Genomic DNA, 25452 nt, shown 5'->3' on the forward strand with positions numbered 1-25452 from the left:
CTACGATCTAAAAGGAACCCATGCAAGCAAAGTTTGAGACTCATAACACTAGTTTCTGAGATTTCGTGTGAGTGAGTCATTGAGTGACCTTTCGCTTTTATAGATATACTCGTAAGTAGTATGTAGATTTACGTGATCATCATGGAGTTAGTAGGTAGGTACATAGCAAATATTCGATCTAATTTTTTGAATAATTTACTTATTTTTATTGTAGAGTCATTGACAACTATAAAGTTCCTGCTAAATAGCGAGTTTAGCGTTGCATAGCAGTTCACAGCTGCGGTACGCTAGAACCCCTGCGCTATATCCTAAATCCTATTACTACATCATGATCACTCTGTCAAAATAATTAGAAAAAATTACACTGCTCTACGCTAAACTACTCGTACTATTTGTAAATTACCTACCTTTGTTTTAACTTTTGGCCATAATTAGTAAAAGAATTTCGATGAAAATGAAACCACCTTTTATTTTTGTGTGAATGTGTTTTTATTTGACGTTTTTTAAATTGTTATTATTTACATAAATTGTCTACAATATTTTACAATAAAATTATTTATCTAAGCAATAAATAGTATACAGTGCCGAGTTCAACAGATATATACATAACACGCTAGACTTCTAAATAGATTCTTTAGTGCCCGTCTTAATCAAACCTACTTAATGGTGCCAATTATCGTAAACATTACGGAGCGAACATTTATACTTAATTACCATTCGACTATATCAACTGCAGACAGAACACTTCACTCACGTAGATCCTCTTTTTGTGTGAAATGGTACTAAGTGGATTAGGAACTTTTATTTTCCATAAACCGTGCTGTCCAACATTGAAAATAATACTTTGGTTTTCTACATTCTAGACTTTCACAAATTGTACTTACAAAAATATATTTAGATACATTTTTATTAACTTAGGTATCGTTGCAAATTACAATCAAAAACAGTGTTTGAAGGAAACTTTGTTTATCGTGACATTGATTTATAACATAAAAATCTCAGGTTACACTTTTCTTTATAAGGAAACAAAAGATAACTTTACATTTGAGTTGAAACTTAACACATCATTGTTACTGTTAAGAAATATTTAATAAATAATAGAAATGTTTGTGCATGAATTTATTACTCATTTATCTTTCTTGAATTAATTAACAACTTTACAACCTACATATTTACATTAATTTACAAACAAACTGGAGTATTAGCACTCTAGGATTATAATTTACATAATTATTCGGAACATCCAACATTCGATAGGAATGATCGTAATACTTTATGTGAATATAAATAAATTCGATGACGATATCAACGGTCGTGTTTTGTGAGCTGTAAGGGCACGTCGCTAGGGGCCGCCCGCTGGCGCGCGGGACTCGGGGTCCGGGACCTAGTCTTGTTTTTCTGCTTCTCACCCTCGTCGTCGCTTTCGTCATGGACGTTTATCTCCTCGTCAGAGTCTGAATGGGATTCATAGCCACGAGCCAGTTGTATGGACTGAGCCGCCAGGAGGGCCGCGGCCGCGGAGTGCGGAACTAATGCCTTGAAAGCGCTATTCTCTAAAGCCGGGTGGTGCTTGAACGCATCGCCTTCGAACGGCTGCTGCGAGAGTGCTTTCAGTGCGTTCGTGTCGAACTGCGCCTGGTGCGACAGTGCTTTCAGTGCGTTGCTGTCTTGATGCGCGAGCGACTTAAATGCGCTGTTTTCGCCGCCCATTTGGGGGGTGTGATAGGGGAAACGCGAGGGGGACGAAGAACGAGAACGGGAGCGGGAGGGGGAGTGGGGCAGGCGGTGCGGGGGCGAGCCGCCACCTCTTTTCAGGAGGTTCATGCGCTGGTGGCGTCTCCACTTGGCTCGTCTGTTGGAAAACCAAACCTGTCAGTAACGGTAAATAAACGTGATTAGTATTCTGTTCTCACTGCGTCAACAAATATTCATAAAATGTAAATTGGTGTGAAAATGATAGCTCTGATTTGATTAAGACATCTCGAGAGACGTACTAATAAAATATTATAATTGGCTGTGTGTTTACGAATATCATATTAAAAATTTTATGACGGTCGTTACCTGGACCCGTGCTTCCGACAGCGAGGTTTTCGATGCGAGCCTTTCTCTAGTAGAAACGCACGGGTAATGAGACTTTTCGAATTCCTTTTCTAATTCTTCAAGCTGGTCAGGGCTGAACGTGGTGCGGTTTCGTCGGAACTTGGGTTGCTCGCCGTCTAAAGATCCGGAATCATCGCCGTCAACATCTGTATGAAAAAAAAAAGCTTTTAACCCACTTTATACTACCGTCGTTTTAAAACAACACATAGAAACAAAAAAATTTGGAGAATATGTAGGTACTTTTGTTTTTATTTATTTATGTTACTTGACAGGTGAAGGCTTTGTCGACTTAGTCTATGTGGCAAATCTTAATAATTCATTAGGTTTTCCATAATATTTACAAGTTTATTTAGCCATTTTCAACGATGAGTTTTCAAGATAAGTAATAATAATAAGTTGCACACTTTATTGAGATAGTTTATATAAAACGTGATGTTAGTATCATAAACTACATATAAACATCAAATCACACTGATTCAGAACCTTTGGTAAGAAGTTATAACGAAAAATAACTGGTGTTGTTTATAAACGCCAGCAGTAAAATGTACTACTTTATCTTTCAAGACATTATTATTTTATTTTTTACTGTAGGACACATTATCAGGCTCTGGAGCTTCATGATTTCGTCGAGGAGCTAGAAAATGACGATAATTTTCCAGTACTAGATTGTCTGATGATTATTGATACAGTAGTTAATACATAGATACCTATAAACAATAACAACACAACTAGAATAAAAACAATCACTGAGCAGTGGCTCAGTGGTCCAGTGGTCCAGTGGCCCCAATAGGATTATTCCACTATGTTCACCTCGGTGATATCACCTGGGTGAAGAAAGTGTTATTTTTCGTGTCCTCATTTCACCTCAGAACCATTTCACCCAGATGATATTATCCATATGACTTGATTTGACTAAAGCAGTCGCTTTTGTTCATCTATTTTTAGGGATGAATTCACCCAGGTTTTCGCATTTGTTTACCAGGGTGAATTAATTTCTAGGTGAACAAAGGTTCTAGGTGAACGTTTTAGTCGACGCAATCCACCTGTAAAATGAAGCTAGGTGAAATGGTTCCGAGGTGAGATGAGGACACTAAAAAGACAAATAAATATTTCTATTTCACTTTCTTCACCCAGGTGAACAAAGTGGAATGACCCCCCAATAGGCTCCCCGCTCAGCATTTATCCTGACATTCTCGTAAGGGCATGTCAAGAAGCTGGTCTTCCTCGGACGCTCTTGCTTTTGGCATCGCACATCCTGTCGAAGAGACATCGACTCGAGTTTGCTATCCCTCAAAAGGGTGCGTAATGCAGGGAATTACCGTGGTACCTATCTTCAGTTATGCATTTTTACAATTAAAGAAACAAAATATAATACCAAAAGTAATATTACTCAGTTTTGTCACAAAAGCCAAATAAAATAAAGGATGGTTTTCTTTATGCAATGCATACCTCATAGTAGTGCATTTTACTACTGTTGTTTATAAACGACACCGCTTTTCCGAATTTCCACGAGGGAAATATTTTTTTTCTTATTTTTCCCATGTTATTTGTCAGTTTTTAAGCCTCATATACAAAGATTATTAAGTTTGGAGATAGTTAAATGTTTCAGGAGTATCTGGGTTAATAAAAAGTAACAGTAAAAAAGTCCCGTACGTAACGTGTCCATTCAATATTATTTTATTAGTTTGCATAGGTATCCGAATTCAGAGATTTTACGATCGACCATTAAGTGTGGGTACCACAAGTATTGAATTTCGCTTACCGATGAGGCCGCGTCCGGACGAGGAGAGGAATCCTTGTTGCACGGCGTCAGGGTGTGGTACTCCGCTTGGTGGGACTGGGACTCCTGGCGGGAGAGACAGGCCGCCTGGAGGCCAGACTCCGCCACCGCCCGCCCAAGGGAAGGCCCCGTAAGGCGAGGGCGCGGCATAGAGGCCATAGCCAGCGGCTCTGGCGAATTCCGCGGCCGCTCTTTCGGCTGCTCTATTTCTTAGTATCCTATTGATTGATGAAACACTCGGCGCTGTAGCATTTGTACATACACCTGTGAACAAACACATTTCAGTAATTACATTATACAAGTTTATTAAACGAGTTCCTCAAACTAAAGTTAAATTTTCAAAGCGTAAACAAAACGTGAAGTCGTGTCACGAGATTGTCTTAAAAACAAGTTTTCGCTTGGCATTTACGATAAACACTCATAAATGTGCAGTTTCATTCAGCAATATTCATATCTCTGCCCGTCAGCTAATTACCAGCAAGTGCATAATGTGAGCGAGTAGTGGCCGATGTGCGCGTTAAAACCAATGCGTCATTGGTCGCGTTTCAAATCGCTCGCAATTATAAAGTTAATGCGTGCGGCGGGATCGCGTGCCGACGCAGCCTTGGAGAGCCATCCCATGTAATTTTCAGGAAATACTCCGAGTAAGTGCCATAATTTAATCATAGCCTGTCCGGGCGTAATTGTCGTAGGATTCGTTGTCGAGCTACCGAGCTGCCGGCGAGCGGTCGCTTATTATACTCGCTTCTGAATTGCTCTGTCTAGTGCTGGAATTGGGTTAACTTATCTATTCAGACATTACGTGATCACACATTTAAGTTTGTTTTTGTCCGAGCTCTCACTAACAAGTTGTATTCAAACCTTGCTCTACTTGTTTTGGGACTGAGTTTGATCCAGCCGCACTGTTTAAGGTAATATCCCTAATCCAGAGGGAGGGAGGCATTTGTCCAGCAGTGGACGTCACATGGATGATCCGAAGGAACGAAGATATCACCAAATGGTATTATACATTAAACGATAGGCACCACAATTTCTTTTGTAATCCGGAAAGTAGAAATACAACAAAATTGTTTTAGATAACAAACCATTTAGCTACAGACGATAATACCTACCATTTAAGTATACATACTTGAGTAGGACATGGCAATTTTCAAATGCTGTTTAACCGCATTTACATAAAGTAGATCTACTTGCATTATCAATTAAACCTATCATTTGAATTATACTGGACGATTATACCTAGTAGGACCAATAATTCCACGTAATTGCTTAATGGACGCTCTTTACATATGCCAGCAAAGACGTTTGCCTAGCTTGTTATACAAAATTACGCCTTTACGGACAAAATAAACCGCCCTCAATTGTTTGTCATACAGAAACAATTTGACGAGTTCCAGACATGAGATAATTATAATGACTAGTATATAATGCTATCGCGATTACGTTGGTAGATTTAATGTGGTCACCGTTTGTAATGAAGCTCCATTGTCAGTGAGCTGCGCTGGCGCATCAAATAAAACGGACCTGTTATAATTTACTCAAAACACAAAGCCTTATACAGTATAATGGTAATGATCAGTTGCGGGGCTTCGCTTATTGTTAGCATGTCTAAAGTACAAAAAGGTGCCCTCCACACAATTTGTTTGCTTCGTAATCGGCGCTTTAAGACGAGGCGATAGCCTTCTGTACCGGCCGCTGCCTCGAGACAGAATACCCCTAATGGTGACCAGTCATCACTTACCGGCCGATCTTTAATTATACGACTATCGAGATCGTTTCTTAAAAAGAAATAAAACCGTTGAAAATCTGTTAACGTTTTGTGGGAGCTCAACGACGCGTCGCCGCTAGTTAATCTAGTTCGTTCATACTATTCTTTCAAACGGCAAAAAACTCCTATGATCTTTAAGAGAACAGTTAAATTGGTTTTTGTTTAGTAACAAGAAGTACCTATCGGCCGTTTGATCGACAATAAGGTGCTTTGACTCCCAATTTTTCAATGTCGTGTTTTTAATTCACTTTTGTTGAATTGATATTGAGGTGAGATTACGTTGAGTTCGTGAAATATCTCAAGTCTAATTTCGGATGCCGCAAAAACAGCAGCAATCTTGTTGTTTTCGATGTTAGTGTTGTATTAATTACGTTTTAATTTGAATCGCCGATCGAGCAGTTGAGCGCGATCAATGGTTAGTCTGACTATTTGTTTAGAAAGAGATCATTATCCGTCAACAGGTTGCAGGTGGGAACGCGATATCTATAATTGTTCTTTAATGATTTGGGATCGAGTTCGGGTCCTTACATGCTTAGTCACGGTCATGCAATTTGTCTAAAGTCGTTTAATCATGATTAGTCACAATAGGCTCCGCTTCTATTAAAAGGTTAGATGTTTTCAATGGAATGAGCTTGTTATGTACAGCACCTATCTACCATTATTGCAATCGCTTTAAGCTTTTAAGTTTTTTTGTAGTATGATTCCAATTCAAATGAACATTGGTAGCCGCACCTCGGGGTGCTCTTAATGTTATATTTTAAGCTAGGTGTAGGTAGATATTGGGAGATAACTGTAACTTCCTATGGCTCCTAATAAAAGGCAAATTGATATAAAATGTTAATGTTTCTGCTGTGAGTGTTGTGACCTGCCTAAAAGCGTGGCATGTCCGGAGATAAGCCGCTCCGGCGCCGTCTGCTATGGACTGTTTAATCTGGTTAATTTATCGATAATTGACGGAAAACCTTTTTGTTTGTATTGCCGGGAAGTAACAGTAATTGTCACGCCTTTGAAGATTTACGCTCGTTTCTAAATTGAGACATTAACAGTCGGATCTCGTGCCTAATGGTTCGGAATGAATTTGTTTGTTTATTTTACTTATACCGGTTTTCCGATAGATTTCGTTTGTCCCATCGACGGTGATTCGATTGAGTTGGACTAATTAGCGCTTAGAGGTGAAGTAATAAAACTAATTAGTTTGTCGCTTGACCACATATTATTTTTTATTTATTTATTTTTTGCAACAAATTCCTAATTTTTATAATTTTGTAATTTAATATTTACTTACTAATTCACAAGCGTGTTTATGATTTCCTTTACTAATTAAAAATAATTTCATTTTATAGTTCTTACATGAGCTTTAAACGTAGTCTGGCCTTGACTAGTAAATACCAGTTTAACTGTAAGCAAATTAAACTCACTTGTCACAAATACTTCCTTCGTTCCGTTTAGAAGCTTTTAGAACTTCTATACTTCTGCGATTTTATTGTTTTTACATCATTTTACCTAAATCTAATCCTAGCTGCAATTTGAGTTTGGCTTCAACATGGTGTTGTTAGTTTGTAAATTTTATAACAAATTTAAAATAGCTCTATAACTAAAGAGCCAAAAAAAAGTCAAACTTGGGCACACTACACACAGAAAGTTATGGAAGATTATTATTATGGTTTTGGGTTTTGCTTAAAACTGATAACTAAAGTCCTAATTAAAAAAATATCCCTTTGACTCAATAAAAAATTTTACGTCACATTTACACAAAACAAAACCTATGGTTAATTTTGTGACATTTGTTTAATAAAGCAAAACTAATTGGTTATTTTGGAAACTGCTAGCAATTTCCTTTATCAGTATTGCACGTACTTTGAACGTTAAGTAAAATTTTTTGCTGTTACCAAACTTGCATAGTAGGTACAATTAGCGTGAAAAATCTACTTATTCGCCTTTGAGTCCTGTTAAATTGCTTTTTAAATTACAGCAGACACTCGATGTACCTGCTGAATCCACTTTCGTTTCAGTTTACCGGAACTGCATCGCTCGGAGATCACGTCCTCATAGAACCAGTTAACGAGTGAGTGGCGTCACGTCGTCTAAATGAATTATTGTTGGCTTTATGGGGAACATAAAACGATGAGATCGGAGGCAATCAGGCGGCACCCGCGGCGTAGGCCGAGTAAAAAGGTGGCGGCCGGCGGGGGGCCCGGCACCCGACTAAACGCTACTCCACGCACCCGACGCTCTACCCATTTCAATTAGCAATGAATAGGTGCACAAAAGAACTGTTACAAATAACAGATGATAACATTTCATCTGCAACGATCCAGTTTTCAGACTGCAATATCGCAAGTTGTAAACACACAGGTACCGTACGTTGTCAATGTCCCCTATTCCCAAAAGTTAAAACCTTAAAAATTTGCGAACTTTAGATGTGATTTATAAGTTTTGAGACGAAGAATGCATTTGAGTAAATATTAAGGTTTGAATCCTTTTGACAAAGAGACAATGGAGAGGCAAAAAGCCATCAAAACACTTTTTTGTCGAACCATGTTGGCCCCATCAAACTAAAATGGGACTGAGAATGATGACCATGAACCTCTGAGGAGCAACAGTGTTGGGCGATGCGCTGCTGGGAAGCAATTTAATGCTGTAACAAATTAATAAATGTATCGGTTTATTGGAAGCTGTGTGGAGATCGATTTGATTTATTTTGACAATACAATGTCGGCAAACAAGATGGGACCTTGTTAGTAAATGTCAAGAAACGTTAGATAAAAACTTCTTATTAGCTTAGGTGTAGTCGTGCGAGTGTGTTACTTTAGACATTGTGGGAAAGATCAGTCGACACCTTTTGAAATTGTGTTCATTTTGAAATTATTTAACGTAACTTATGTAAAAACACTGTAATCATTATCCATAATCATCAAAATTTGTTATAGTTATGAAAACTTTTTGCCCGTCACTAAATGACTGCTCAAAAACTAATCACCTCTAAAGGTGTTTCCACACCATCTCAAAATATTTCACACCCCGTTTGTAAACTCACACGTCATCGGTTTCGCTAATTAATCGGCGCCAGTCAATATCCCAGGCCTTTACGATTTGAGGCCGAAAGAATGCAATTAATCAAAATGTGGTCAGTAGCTAGAGCCGCCCGTAACGCCTCGGAAACTGATATCGATTTAGTCGATAAGTTGCGCAAGGCATTGTCCGAAACTGCCACGTCATGACTAACAAAGGCGGTAGTGGGCACCTTATTAAAATTTAGCCTCTCCCGATGAGCCGCTCTGTTTTGATAACCGCGCCCCCGAAGCCTATGCGCTGACACGCTGAAGTGGATGCCGAATTTTTGACAGATTTTTATTGTATTCCGCGTTTGTAAATATTGGGTTGGGATAAATTGGGTAGTCGGTAGTTTTCAAAGTCCGCTGATTCATATTATAATAAACAGTCGATCGATGATCTATTTATAATTTTTTAGGTTGCCACTTTCATAAATTTTTCGACCGTTGAATGGTATTCAATGACAAGTTATAATATTAATAATGCAATGCTTTATGATGTTGTCACGGTTGCTAAGTAAAAATAAAAAAGTGTATATCGAAAGTGTGCTGCTATTAGAGTTCTTTATGAAATTTAATCAATTTGATCAGTTTCAATAAGCGCGCACTGAGCGGGCACGTGTTGTGTCAAAGGCTCGGCATTGTGCGCGTGATCATTTCGTTATAAATTTGATTAAAATTCTATTACTTATGACTCTTGCCAACGCCACAGAGATTTAAACCGTTACGAGTGGAAGAGTCACAAATTTTTGTTACTTTTTCATTATCACCTTTATTTAGTTTATTTGTAATACCGCGCCATCCTATATTTTAATATTTATAATGAAAGTTAAATAACACTGAATACTAATTTAATGTGTAAATTATAATCTTCTTGATTAATAATTATTACACATTAATTAAATCACGACTTCAATTAGTTTTAATATTTAACTAATGTTTGCCTTGTCCATGAATAAAACAAAAATCTATGAGATCCTGTTTTGTTTACTTCTTATTTTGTTGCCCAAAGATGGCACTTCTAGTCAGCATAAGGCTTGTGGTCGAGGCTCCCTCATCAGCAGGTGGTCCGGCCCGGTCAACACGCTTTGATTCACCGAAACCATCGCCCGATCTAATGGAATCAATCATAACTACATCCCGGCTGCCAGCCATCCGAGCGCCCAGCCAAGATTCACAGTGATGTGCCCTCACCTTTATTGTTGTAAATAATAAGCAGTGACTTTATATTTTACTAATAAGTAAACGAAAAGTAAGTACCCAGTTTTAACAAGAATTATTTCAATTTTAAATAAATCCGTTACAAATACTAAATGTAGGTATGTAATTAATAGAATTCTGTTGCTGTTCCTTTTCTTAAAACATAAAAATTAAATAGCTTTGGGAATAACGTTCAAATGTCAAAATCAGGGTTGCTTAGAACGCGATTAAGTTAACAAGTGATATTAGTTTATCAAATATCAGAACATACAGGAAAATTGTTTAAAGTCAGTCCTTAAGAAATTTCCTTCAAAATTAATGTAATCCCTTAATTATGCATGTGCAGATTGTTATTTTAATTAATTGAGCAATTACAGATTCGAGGTCCCTAATTGAACCGCTCAATTCATTATCTTAATGAACACTAATTTCTTTTTTCCAGTAATCAACAATCGGTACAACACTACTTTCAAGCTTTGCCTTGAGAAGCACGAAACCGCAGGGGTTAACTGTACATTTTAAACGTTCGAAATACGCAGAAATTTAAATATTGCAGCATTTACGACAAATATGTGAGCATTTACGCAAAACAACTGGCATGGGATCGCGTGCAATTTTCGCATACAACGCAGGCATGGGCGAGCACTGCGCTCAAGCAATTATTTTAAACACATTTCAACAAATGACGATAATGTCAGTCGACCGCGCAGATAAGAACAAAAAACATAAAAAAATAAAGGCATTCACTGAGCAATTGTCCGACCTCCGCTAAAGAATGTATTCGAGCAACTTAGGTATATTCGATGAAATTATATTTTAACAGATAGTATACGAATAAAATCAATCAACACTCTACTCAGTCTTTCAAAGCCCCGGCTTAAAAGTTAATTAAGATTTTAAAGTAATTTATTTATATATACAAACTGAAATTTTTAAGTAGTACTCGTACATGTAGTAATTATCTGAATGAACATTTTAATCGTTGAAAATGCGACTTAATCAATTTTGATTAACGGGATGTAAAAAAACTACATTATTTCTTTACTACGAGAGTTATTCTGCCTAGTTAGCAATTTTGATGCGAACATGCAGTGTTACTGAGTAGAAACTTTGGCCCCCTTTGAATGGATTGGTTCACAGAAACTGGTCTCTTTATTACGCACTCAAATGAGAATACGGTTTGTCGCCAGAAGGTTTTGTAATTAGGTAGGATTGTTATTAACTCACCTTTGGAATTTAAAACAAACACTCGTTTAGCACTTTAAGTGCATCCTCCAAATACGTCCAATAAGCGATTCCCCTACATAAATAAAATGTGTTCAGTATAGATGTTTGTCCGATCATGCGCTCTGAAGTTACGACGCCCCCTGTGGATTTAATGACTGTGAACCAATTTAACAACTCAGTTTAGCACAGTGTTTCCCATCAAGAATGTTATCGTCTCCTAATCCGGTCCCGGTGATATCGTAAACCAGAAGTGGTCTTAAGCGAAACCAGTTTCACAGGCGATCGCATGCACCCTACCGCTCTGCACTAGAGAAAATAAGAAGGCGAATTGATCTTAGGGACAGAACGTGATAACACATGCTGTAGTTACACGATTTTTATTCTTATGTTTTATGTCTGAGAATCCCAAATGGATTGTTGGATTAATGAACGTTTAAGACTTTTTATAACTTATTAACAGCGTTTAACGTCACGCATGGGCACGAGAGGTGTCTTTGGTGCAATTACCGCAATTGGCTCGTTGGCCTCAGAGCTACGACGCCCATCGTGCTCTCAACTATTTATGTATGTCGTAGTGGAAAAACGTAAAGCGACATTTAGCAAAAGGTCTAAGCATTTCATTAGCGTATTATTAGACAAATTGCTTCTGCTTAACACATTTCGTCGGTTAAACTCGCCACACGACATAATTTGTGTTTCACAGAATTTCAAAGTTTGCCGTTTGTGGTTTGTTGGTCATTTAAGTGTATTCATTTGTTTATTTTTCAAACCTATTGCTAAAACACACTTTTAAATAAGATAGACACGCTAGCATTTATTTTGCTTTCACGGTATTTAAATAAAATTACTTTATTAATTACTTCAAACATGAAAACAGAACACAAATTATAATTTTTATTTTATCTGCGAGTAATTTATATAAAAGTCGCTCAAAAAGATGGCTCACACCGGGGTTGTGACCTCAGATACCTAAACCCATACAACAGAAGAATGTGAACAAAACTTAAAAACCGCAATATTTTTAATGTCTAAATAACACTCATGTTAAAAATGGTCTAAGCATACAGGATTTCTTGTGGTATCTACTTGCCACTTTTAGACAGAGCATAAATAAAATAAAAAATCTTTGAAATCTCCCACGACCACGACATTGATTGGATGTATCTTATAACATCATAAGCAATCATGTACGCTCATAGTCTTAGCGGCACTTTCTCCCTGTGGGATAGGCGTGATCACAAGCCACCGTACTTACGTTTACATAAGGCGACTCTTTTTTCGTGCTCCTAAATCCAATACATCTTCTCATGTTACGGGGTATCCGCTGTCGGTAAGCCGACGGACATTTACGAAACTATTAGACCATATTCGGGGTTGCATTTCCATGGCTTTACCTATTGACCCCCCCGAAATGTTTGACACGTACCTAAAGTTCATTACTCAATAAGTCAAATCCGATAATTGGATATATTTACTTAGTGAAGCCAGCTTTAGTTTTGGTCAGCCGCGGTGTTAGGTAATTGGCTCATATTTTTGGGCTTAAATATTTTATATCTGACCAGTATAGGTTAAACTGGGATAAGTACTGGATAAGGCATTAACGTTAAAAAAGGTATTTTAAAAGACAATGCTAGTCAAGTCCAATTTAGAACGAACCAAGGAACAGTATGAAGAAGTGATTCTATTTCGAGAACGCGATATTGGTCAAGGTTGATGAGATATAAATAATTGAGTTACCTTTAATCCTCTTATGGGGTGATTCTAATCCTAAAATAGAAAAAAAAATATCTGGAAATATCTAAAATGATGATTACAATTACTTTTGGAATGCCAATGTGAGTTTCCAGAAAAACGCGATAGTCTCACTACTTATAAACCGGGAAAAACAATCCCAGATTTACAACAACTGAAAATAATAGCAAATTACAGGATTAACGGACATAGTTTAGCGGTAACCTGAAGGCTCGGTCGATATTTACACACATTCAACAGCGCAAATTATTAGAGAGATAAGCTATACGTATGGTATGTATGTTGGTAATATTTGAAATATTAGTTTCACTGTACACTGTACAGGCTGTATTCTCAAATAATTTAATATACTTTTTAGACACTTTTTCAAACTATTGAATAAAATTAACATATTTATGAACTACTTAATTTTAGACATAATATCATCATAGGTATTGCAACATAAACAAAATAAGTTTTAGCTATTTATATTTATTAGTTACACCTATCACCGTAACGCCCGTTTTCATAAATAGGAGAAAGTTACACCTAGTAGGTACGAGTATGTTTAGTGTTTCCTAATAGTGAACAAAAGATAAGTAGACTTCAAATCTACGTAAGCTAATATTGTCTGAGGGTGAAAATCCATGAATAATATCCGAACCGGAGAACCGAGTATACAGAGTGTAAGCAAGAATCGAGGTTTAACAAGACCAAACTATCATTTATCGATAAAGTCTATTTTGTGACCGTATATAAAATAGTATTTTGTAGTTGTAACTGGAATAAAAACGATATGTTTTATTAGCTCATTTAATTATTGATGGTTAATATAAAAAATATAAAGTAGCTCAGAATTTGATCATGACATTACAGAACTGAATTAGATATTTTATGCACTAATTTTATAATTATATTAGCACAGACATGTTTTTTTAAGTCATGCGTTTTCGATTACACCCTGTATCTTCGTTATACATTTGACAGACCGAGCGAGCCAGCGTAGAGCGGCGCACACGCACTGCGTCGTAACGTGAGCCGCGCACCGGTATTACGCGGCGCGCCCACCGACATTTTAAGAGCCTTTGATATTATAAATAGGCTGGCAGATAATATCTAACAGTAATTTTCACTCTGGTTCTTATATTTATTGTAATCTACATCCATATACTAGTACGAATTAATCGCGATCGATAACTGTAAAATGTAGAGTTGATTGTGTAGAACAAGCCCTACATTAAAGTTCGCCAACTTTGACAAATGCATTATAATAAAGTTGTATTTATTGCTTTTTATAGGACCAATACTTGCTTTGAAATACTTACATTTCATTATTGATAAAATGATAAAATAATCTGAGTTTAGTTTTTAACCTCTTTGTTAATTTAGTTAAAATGATTAAACTAAGGCTGAGTTGCACCACCTAAATATAACCGTAACTGTAACTATAACCGGTGTTTTTTATATGGAGTTTGACAGATTTTTGACATTTGTTATAGCTAAGGGGGCGTCCATAAATTACGTGAGTCTTTTAGGGGGGGGAGGGGGTCAACAAAAACCTCACTAAATCTCACGTGGGGGAGAGGGGGGGTCTCGGGAAATATCACGTATTTTTTTCCACAAGAAATAGAGAAATAGTTTGCCAGAAAACTGGGTTGAATCTTAAGTAAAAAAATTGGCCAAGTGCGTGTCGGTGTCGTGCCACGCGCAGTGTAGGGTTCCGTAGTTGTCCGTCGTTATCACAATATATTTCAGAAGTAAGCAATTACTTCATCTAAAGTCACTTTTAATATTTTCTTCTAAGGAATTTTTATTAGGTATGAAATGTTATAAATATGTATACACGAGTAAAACGACTATTACTCTTGAAGTAACTGATCTATCTTAACCGCTATAGTTTTCCTTGAAAGTTCATAAAAAGCACTATAATCTTGAATCTTGAATTTATCAAGCCAACAGTTTAGTTTTTAGCGGGGGGGACGCCCTACTCGGACAAAAATTGGCACTTTAAACTTTAACATTTTGCAAACGGATCCCTAAATCTAATTTTGTAAGTTCCTTGGCAGCTACGAGGTTATTCTTCTGCTCAACCCTAAATTGCTCGTATGATTGAAATTAAAACAAAGGTACTGGCCCAATCACCTTTGATCAGTTGTAAAAAAACTTTAGGCCCGTATAAAATAAACGGATCCCTAAATCGAAAAATGGTCTTAGAAACCCCTAAGCCATTTTAAAAGACCTATCCAACGATACCCCACACGATGGGGTAGAAGACGAAAAAAAAATCATCCCCACTTTACATGTGGGGGAGCTACCCTAAAAAAAATTTTTTTTCAAAATTTTATTCTACCGTTTTGTCGGCGTGATTAATATACATACCTCTACAAAATTACAGCTCCCTAGTGCCAATAGTTTCCAAGCAAAACCTCGGACAGACAGACAGCCAGACATATCGAAACTATAAGGGTTCCTTGTCAGGACTGAAAAATGATATTTGTATGATGATAATGTCATTTTATTCTATACAGTCTAAACAAATAAAACTAAAAATGCTTCCGTCTGCATGTGTGAATACTAAAATGCAGAATAAATGACGAAAATTATTAAAACAAGTTCTTTTTTTATCAAAATCGATTTTGCTAGATTATTTGTGATGTTGTAGAAAGGAACAATTAGACTAGGTACTTCTGTAAAAAAACAATGTGACCCTAGTACTAACCGCTGTCACTACACGTGTTTTTCTGGATCTATTCGTATCGTAATCAGTGGGCTTAGTGCGACTTTACATCAATCGTCATCCGCTAGCGACTGCGTAAAAAATGACATACATTAAATGTATGATGATTGTACAGCGTCCCTAGCAGATACTTTCAAGAACTAAAATCTTCAACTTTATAGATCTTTTTGATGCACTCGTTAGCGACAACGTTAAGGCACACAAAAAAAATGTTTCTCAGTTATATTACTCCAAAACTATTAAATTTCGGATTTTTTTTAATATCACGTGAGATTTGGGGGTGGGGGAGGGGGTCAGGCAAAATCTCACCAAATCTCACCAAGGGGGGCGGGGGGGTTGAAAAATAGCCAAAATTGTCTCACGTAATTTATGGACGCCCCCTAACGTAAGTTGATGCAACCCAGCCTTATTATGCAAAGTCTAAGCCAAATAAGTTATATTTTATTAATTGAAGATTTACTTTTTCATATTGTTAAATATTCGTCAATCATACTGTTGGTTACAGTAATAATAATGACATTTTAGTTAAATTAAACGCCTCTAATCAAATTCAACGACCCAACGGGTCAGTAGGTACCTAAGTCGTTGATGTCTTTTTCACTAGCTTTAAGAACAACTCGATATTTTATTTTTTTGTATTCCTAATAGATATAATTTATGAAATAAATATCAAAAGGAAAATATTTATAAAATTACCCCCTTACTAATATAAAGTTACACAGTTGTTGAACACTGTTCTGAAATGACATTTCCATACTAAACGTCACTTTAAAATACTGTTCAATGAGCGTGTTAGTTTTATTAGTACGGGGGTAACACTAATGTAACATTTAATTGATAATCCTAATAAACGACTTTGAGCCGCCCATTTTCTTTAATTTGAATCTGGTTTTAAATATACTTTTGGCAACGCACCTGTAACGCCCCTGGGTCTGCGGGTGTCTATGGGCGACGGTAATCACTTACCATCAGGTGATCCGTCTGCTCGTTTGCCTCCTATCACATAAAACAAAAAAAAAATCTTACCTTCAGAAATCAGTCTTTCTCGAATCTCCCACGCGAAGATGGTGGGGTTCTCCCGCTTGTACTGCTCTATCTTCGACACCACAGCAGGAGTGGCCACCTTAGGTTTGCTTCCGCCGATGAGGCCTGGAGGCCGTAAAGTGCCTGTAACAAAAGGCACTTTTGTCAGAAAAGCTCAAGAGTTATCTCACATAATATTTGTATAAGGTCCACCATATTCTGCATAATGAGCGATATGTTATGTCATTTATCACCGCTCTCGAGTGGCAGGACCATACAGTAGCGCTAACCACTCCCCTAAACTAAGCAAAATTAATGGCTAATTATTCAGTTTTGGTTTTGCTTCTTGGAGCAAAGAAAATTCGTTAAAAACGCTGATTTTATAATGCTTAAAAATTGTGCAACAAAAAGTCTATAACACCAACAAATAGTCTTTGTAAATGAGATTAAAGAAGAACACAGAAAAATTAATACAAACGACAATGTATTTCTGTAATTTTTATTGACGGCTGCTTATACATATAAGTGTAAAAGTTGCAACCAATACAACTGCAGTAATATAATCAATATTCATAAACATCCCTGGGTATTAATATTATGGTATGTTAATAAAAAAAATCCGAGAACGCAATTAGTATCATAAAATGTTAATCCCTTTTTAATGAATTGCACATAAAAATGACAACGACATAATTATAGTACCTTCATGCTTCAGTGTTTTACGACTTTGTAAATTGCAGTTACTTGTATTAAATAAAATAAATTCTATTTGTAAAATAAAAACAGGCACCTGTTGACCATTCAATTTCTTAGAATTCGAAATCAAATTGGAGGCTCGAATAAAAATGCCAACAATAGCACCACGAAGCCGATGGATGCAATTTCATTGAGTGCTAAACGTGAGTAAACGTACCACTTGCCTTAAATCGATTCTTCAAAATCAGCACATCACCACTTATTATGTTATGACTCTAAATACAATGATTTAAAGGCCAATATATTTGTTACGAGCGAATATATCCATTTGTGCTGTTAGCAAGGTGCATGTGCGTTTGTGCGTGCGCACAAAAAACGATAATCGTGCACTACAATAAGAATAACAATGAAAGCTTCAAATTAGTATTAATTACAGAATCATCCATACGACCATGCGAGAGGTGAATTTTAGATGAGACAATTGAAAATTCTATCAGCTCATGGGAATCGCTGTTGTTTTCCTTTTTTGACATGTGAGCAATAATGCAATGAACTTTAAAAATTACTACTTTACGCTACGAAAGTTCAAAGGCTTAAAATGAAATATGGACTTGGAATAATTTATTTGTTAAATGTCTCACTTATCTTATGAAAGTTAATCGTTATTATTCATTTTCATAATATTACTTATACCTACGCAATAAGAAAGCTTTTCTGAACAAAGAATTTCATAATTATAATTACGAGCGCAGATGCCTTTGAAATGAATTTCAGGCATTCAATTGTTGCACTCACTCAAGATTCAAAGGACATCGATTGGTTTATGAACTCGAGAAATATTGGTAAAAAATAATGGATGCCGCGATGCCTAAATCAGTTAGGTAAGTGATGAGTGCATGCCCCAGGACAATTACGTAAAAACGTATATGCTGACGCGGCATTCCGGCGCGGCGCTCGCGCAGCGTTTTTGCGGCGCGCGGACAACCGTCCTCCATACCGATAACACGCTGAATAATTCATCACATTATATTCACATTTTTATCAACGCCATTCACGATAAATTCATACGGGTCTTTATGTCTTGATAAAACTAAAGCTCAACGCCAAAAATGGCGCAGACGTGCAAAAAGTAATGCTTCAAGTTTACACGTCGCCTGCTACTCGAAGCCATAATAGGTGAAGCTCATTATAATATTATTTCCACTTAAGTAGAATAAGAACTTTATTTCACCAAGTTATGATTTTATAAGTTGTCTACTGAGCTCTTGGCAGTATCATTAGCTGGGTCGCGTGTTACGAAACGGTAAGAAGCGAACACATATTAGTGTAATTATTTCAGCATAGATTTACAGCGTGATTATATTCATAAGTTTATTAGTATGTTAATGAATCAAGGCTCACTATTTTCTGGAATAGCAAAATAAAGCCCCGAAGGTAGTTATGGGAAAAATAAATTACTGGGCTACTTTTGCCTCAACAATTTTAGCTAAATAGGTTAGGTACCGTTGTAGTTAAAAGAAATACCATTAAACGTTTTTATTAAATCAATAATATAATATGTTACCGAGTAGTCAAACTAATACTAATCCCATACAGGCACTTTTCACCAAAAGTTTAGTGCCTTCCACTGTCGTTAAGTTTTGTTGAACGATTGAAAATCTGTATAAGTGCGGTGGCGAGCCCAAGCGAGCCGCTCTCGCCTTGATTGATAGGTAAATTGCGGGAGGCCAGCATACTGATCATTTTGCGATAATTAAATCGGCTAGGAACGTAATCGCATGACCGCAGCCAATTACTCGCCGTTGCCTAGGCAGAGGCGGATCGTGTGAGGTACCACTGAAATTGTTGTTAAATGTCTATTATTTGCGCGAAACGCACGCGCGCGCTCCCGGCGCGCTCTTGCTCCCTTAGAAAATGATTGCGCTAACGCTGCGGCTGTTGTAACGCTGGTAAACAAAAAATCATGCGTTATTAGTTATTACAATGTTTTCACAATATGCACGCGAAACGCGCACGGGCGTCCAAGTCAAAGCAATCTACCGTCCCGCATAAGTGCTTAAAATTGACTGTATAATTTTTATTTGCGTTAATCGCATGTAATATTCCATTGTATATGCATGTAATTCTGATTACAATATTTAATTTGTTCCATAATGTACACCTACTTAACTTGAATAAGGCCCTGAAGTCCATTAATCATCACCAAAACGAGGAAGTGAGAGTTAATAAAGCGCACAATACGCACTCAGAGCGCGGTTAATAAATTTCCAGACAAGAGTCGTTTATGGACGTTTAAAGTCATTACACGGTGCTTCAAAGAAGGGCCAGATCTTTGTAAACGGCACAAAATGGTTTGGATTCAGTTAATTAAATTTGTATTAAAAGTTCTTTATATTAGCTGGCGCTAACCGCCGCCGACAACTGCCAGTCATGCACCTAATAGATCAAAATCTTCACCGAAGTGCCTTCGACTCTGATTTATAGGAGTTAATGCAATGCGTGTGCTAACGAGCAGTGATTCAGTGATTGATAGATTTTTATCGAAAAAATTAGTTCGCGCTCGCTCCTTCAGAAGCAATTTGTAAAATTTATCAAGCAGCAAATTTACAAGAGTCACTTCCTTTCATTGTGAACAATAGATGAAAAACACAGAACTTAACTATGTGCATCGTATTTTTGTTTTTATAAAGCCTACTATGCCTTGGAGATGCAATCGATCTAACGGTATCTTGTAAATCAAAACTTAACAAACATTACTAACTAGATAACTAGCTGCTAGATTCAAAATTATAAAAACCAACTACATTTATTCCTTTAACTCTGGAATTCAATCTGAATTCAAGTTACGTCAAACGTAATCAAATGTACCTACTTTACATAAGGAATTAATTTATACGTAAATCTGCGATCGCTCTAATCTAGCCCTACTCCGTTCCAGAAAATTACTAGTTACAACGGTGTATTTGCTATAACAGCGAAATTATCGCGGAACTGGTATGTCACACCGACGTTAAAGGCTTAATAGTATCACCGGCCATATCATTAACGGCTGCTATCAATTACGATCGAGCTATACGGCGTTATAATCTAAAAATAACACACCGGCCTCTACGTGGACAATAAAAAATTCAAATTGACCTACGAGAATTGGAGCACAAAAAGAAAAAGCCCCGTTCATGTAGTAAGATTGTCAACCTGGGTAATTCAATTTTGATTATAGCTCCAAAGCTTAAATATGGGTTCATTACCGGCAGCGGCGATCCGCGGACAATCTTCCCGGGTAGGTATCATTAGCTACCGACCAAATTTTAAGTAATACCCAAATAAAATGAGCGGTTTAATACGAAATTACTCGCCTGATGATTTCGTTCGCTTTGTAGACATTGTTTGGATTTAGTAGATTCTCATAACAAGCAAATTGAAATAATGACAGGTCATAAAATACAAGACCCCATGAATCATTCCAATGTCTTACACAACACCACTTTGAGTGTGCAATATTATAAATCATTTTTATGACCTATATGAACTAGTGTTCAACAATTAAAATGCAGTGAATAACAGTGTCGCCATTAGCATAATTCTCATGTATCCAAAGCAATTAGGCAGAATCGCTCATTTAATTACGGCGACAGTCTTAGGCATTTTAAGTCTTCATCATTATACACACGAGTACTGATGCGTTGCTCAATTAAAAAAGTTGTGAACGTAGTAATTAATTGTACAATTAGTTTCTCTTCTAACTCATTTAATATATTCATCACACTTTTTTGCAATAGTTAAGTATGTGCTATGGATACTATAATAGCGAGGGAATGGCCACTGCTTCAAAAGTTAATTGACTAACCAACATGACTTTTCAGTTGATCGTCAGATAATTCCGCGATAAGTATCAACCATCTCAAGATAATCTCCAGCAGACCGTAATCAGGCTTCTGCGTTTACCCGGGATCTGTGCATCACTAGACCCTACACGCGACCGTATTTTCTATGCGTATGTTTTTGTCATCCTCTTTCCTTAACTGTTAACGTTTCCGCTCCTCACCATTATAGGGCTCTAGAACGCAGAGAAGTCACAAAGTAATTTATCCATCAATGCTTCGTATGCAACCGACAATTTAATACTCAAACTTGACCATGGAACGTTATTTATGCGTGCCCATTTCCATGCCGTCAGCTTGGAAATTGTTTAGGCTAGATAATAAGTTTTGAGCTAAGGCTGTGTACCTATGTTAAATACGTAAGTGGTGGAACATGACGGCCCAGGGCGGATCGTAGCGAGGCTTCCGTGGGAACGGAACACGTGACGTTACGAAATCACCACAGGCGAAAATTGATTGACACCACTCTGCTGCGCCATATTCAATCGCTTTCGGTGAAAACTCTAGAAGATTACACCGTTACAGCTCTAGCAGCGTAGTACTTCTTTACTTTTACAATTAATAAAAGAGACTTTATCCCTAGGGTTCAATTTCGTCTTTCAATAAAAAGATAAAAGTGTTATAATTATTACTGTATGACAATCAATACCTGAAAATTTTTCACTGTTAATTACAATAACAAGTTATGACTAAGGCCCAGTTTTTTGATTCGTAGTTAAAATAACCAATAGTCAAATTTGACAGATGTCAAATGACAAGTGGTTAAATATCAGAAAAAAATGTTTTTCGAACAATGGCTAACTTGACTTTTAGTACATATTTTAACTATTTGTTTACATTTTGTTAATATTTAACCATTAGTAGCAAAATTTAACAATTAGTTATTTTAACTATGAATCAAAAAACTGGGCCTAAAGCATACATATTAAGTCAGTTTCCATTATATTTAATTAAATGTATACCTTCACACAAACTTAACCTTTATTAACATTAATTGTATTAGAACCTGCAGTTTCGTAGCGGCTAATTGCTATAAGCAGGTAAAAGATTGACGGCACCGAATATTAAAGACGTTAGCCTTTCAATAAAAACTTATGTTCAAACGGCGTGAAATTATATAGGATACTGAGTGAATGGTTGAGTGATTTTAAAATTGTCCGTTCTCGAGTCCTGCGCAAACACAAAGTAAGCATGTGTCCTAATGACACCCGCAGATCGAATGGCTCGAATTAGCCAAGTGTCCAAGTGTCTACGGCCCTGGTCGCAGCGATCACGCTTCGCTACAACCCAACTGTGGAATTATGACGCACTAATTGACACTGCTGCGATGCAATGCTAACTTTAATTAACGAACGTTTAAAATACCGGGAAATTGTACACCTAGGCTTATTGCGGCAACTGATGTTACAATTGCAAAGTAGTAACATAAAAGTACAGACAAACCTACCTTTATTTAAAAAGGGTGTTCAAGAAAATGAAGTGTATATTCTAAAAAAAAAGGAAAAGACTTATTTTTTTGATAATTTTTAAATTAATGATGTCACATCAAGCTGTAGTTGTTCTAAGTAGATGCGGTTTTACGACAAAATAGTACTGAATATGCTGATAGACAAGAACTGGCTGACAAAAACAAAAACAAAATACTCACTGGCCAGTACTATAATTTTACTTTTATTTTCTTGACAGTAATGTAATGTTTTTACCACTATTTTGTGCTCATTTAGACACGTGACTATCAACTCAGGAGCTATCAAAAAGAGCGTTATAAAAAGTATGTATTTATGCTGTCATAGTATACCACTAATCTTCTATGCGAGTTAACACTTTAATTTAACGTTATTAATACTTCGAAACTTGTTCAAAGCCATATAATCTTTTCGAATTTACTGTGATCATTCAAGTAAAGCGTATCGATTAAAATCTTTATTCGATTGTTTTATTGCATTGAAACTCCGAATTTATAATCGGCCGCGTTAAAACGCTGCTATGATAATTGTAAAGGAGCTGGTCAAATAAAGGGTTGCGGCCGTGAAGAATCACCGATGGCGTGATAGTCGGCCGCGAGGCGATGCGCGGGCGCCGCAGTGCGGTGGCTTATAATTAACACGCTGCAACTTTTATGAATCGATTAGGATCTAAGCTTTCGTCAATAGCAGCTTTCGTCGCGGCAAACTCCACCGATGCCTTATCATTGATTAATAGCAATTGAGATTTTTGCCCTAACCGTGTTATTAGAGCAGAGTTAAACACGGACCCCAGCCGCGTCGCTTTCGACAAATTGCCGAGTTGTCAATGTACGCTCCGGAATTATTTATACCCGTGATAATCAGATTGCTTGCGTATCAGTATTCAAACGAGCGAGAATATTCATGAATTTATTCCACATAAATTCTTTGTCCGCTCTTGTCAGAGTTCTAATAAAGTAGGCCGTCTCAAAAAATACTTATCATTCACTAGTCACAGCCATCTCAAATATGTTGCTGTGTAAAAATAATGAGATAACTAATTAACTCAGTGCTGCTTCTTGAAAAAGCTACCGACTCACAGATAACATCATTTTAGGTCAACTACGCGCGTTACGTATACGACTGACGTATTGATCATTCTAGGCAGGCGGCAAAGTAATTATCGCAAATAACTTAGTTCCAGGCTATAACGGGCCCCCAGGCTAATTCTCTACAGAGCGGTTGTATAAATCAATACAACACTGAAAAGTGCCTCCCAAGTAAACTCTCTATAAATAATACATAGATTAATTATAGAGAAAACGATACCTACTAGGTACACGTTAATTCTATCAATTATCTTACCTCGAGGCTGACCCTCGTGTCTAATTTGTACATTCCCGTTAATTTTCAGTTTTAACACGAAAGGGTAGAGTGTCATTACCTTTATCCTTGTCAACTCTTTAAACGTTACACAACTACAAAGCTTTCATAAATAAGCCGAAACTAATCGTTTGTCGTGATGAGGGAAATCGCCCTTTTGTTGACTCCAATATGATTACTCGGTATCTTTTTTATTGGTGGCGATAAACGTCGGTGAAGCTGTCAATATCCAGCAGCGCGTGGTGTAAGTGGTTTGCGATTCTCGATATTGTGGTGATTCTGTTTGCGTCATCTGTTAAAGAGAGCTTGCTTACCAAGCAATTTGGTAACAGCACCTTGCTGGCTGAGGACGTGATGCGCGATGTCGTAATGCCTGAGGCCGAAGCGGGACAGCTCCAGGAGCCTCTGCTGGGACAGCAGGGACGAAAGTGGGTGCGAGGTGGCGCCGGGATACAGCGGGGTGCCTGACCCGCCGGTGGCGCCGCCCCCGGACGATGAAGGAGATACGGGCACTGAAATCAAACAAAATATTGTTAACCTCTATCAAAAAAAAAATGTAAAGGAAATGGCACAATAAATAGAGTCCCAAAACACCAGCTGTAGATGATGCAGCAATTAAAGATGTAAAATCTCGCACTCAATTCATAAACACACATAATTTTGGCCCAATTAATCCATAACTGTTAACTTTTGAATGGTTATTAGAATATGGTTTTACGACGGAAGCGAATCACATAAATAATGCTTAAATAAAATTTTGACGCTGTTTTAATACGCGTGTGCTATTGGACATCAAAAACGCCTACGTCAAACAGACCGAGACAAGATTTGTTTATATTTAATGCGACTCGTAAAAAGTTTGGGTGATTTTATTCATCGGGGTCATGATCTCATAAAATCGGAGAGCTTAAATTAAGTCATCAATGAGCCGACGAATTACGGCCGTCATTTGTCGCGGCCAGCTCGGCGTTGTCGTTGAAATAGCATTAAAACTTTTTATATTGTTTTCATAATGAGTGCGCCTCTGGCGAAAAGTTCTCTCGTTCCGTGGAAGAGGGCTGCTCAATGGGTGCTCACTCATTATCCCCCTTTGTCATTACCTTGCCACAACAAGGCAAAAGAACCTGACTTTATTACAAGCTAGACGTGATTACTACCTGATATTGTTACCTCAGCCAACACAAATAGAGCTTTCTATTGGTCGTTACCTGCAATCATTTCGCATGATGACACGATTCGTTCAAACCTTCAAATAAACTTTTATCAAAAGTATAATTTACATTTTATATCAGATACGGTTTATAGGTTTGGTTGGAAAGGTGTTCTGCAAATAAAATTATAGTCGTAAAAACATGGTCGATTAATAGCTAAAATAAAAAGTATTAAGTTTCGAAGAAATTTGTTACTAACAAGCGCAAGTTTATGCTA

At 37.1% G+C, this 25452-nt stretch overlaps 1 protein-coding gene across 1 annotated transcript; it reads right to left on the reverse strand.

Annotated features, from left to right (window-relative positions):
• Positions 1 to 481: 481 nt before the first annotated feature.
• Positions 482 to 25242, reverse strand: LOC135073488 (paired box protein Pax-6-like). The gene is made up of 6 exons (XM_063967672.1): positions 25233 to 25242; positions 24339 to 24536; positions 16623 to 16763; positions 3863 to 4144; positions 2062 to 2246; positions 482 to 1869 (listed from the first exon to the last, which is right to left on the reverse strand). The coding sequence occupies exons 1-6, from the start codon at positions 25240 to 25242 to the stop codon at positions 1306 to 1308; spliced, it is 1380 nt and encodes a 459-aa protein (XP_063823742.1). The 3' UTR covers positions 482 to 1305.
• Between the last annotated feature and the right edge of the window lie 210 nt (positions 25243 to 25452).

This window comes from Ostrinia nubilalis, chromosome 7 (assembly GCF_963855985.1).
Source record: "Ostrinia nubilalis chromosome 7, ilOstNubi1.1, whole genome shotgun sequence".
Lineage (NCBI taxonomy): Eukaryota > Metazoa > Arthropoda > Insecta > Lepidoptera > Crambidae > Ostrinia > Ostrinia nubilalis.

Excerpts from the sequence above, each read along its gene's own strand:
- LOC135073488 (XM_063967672.1), bottom strand. Across the intron at positions 16,764-24,338 it reads TGCTGTTACCAAATTGCTTG|GCACTTTACGGCCTCCAGGC; the intron begins GTAAGCAAGCTC and ends CTTTTGTTACAG. Across the intron at positions 1,870-2,061 it reads TGTCGGAAGCACGGGTCCAG|GTTTGGTTTTCCAACAGACG; the intron begins GTAACGACCGTC and ends CGTTACTGACAG.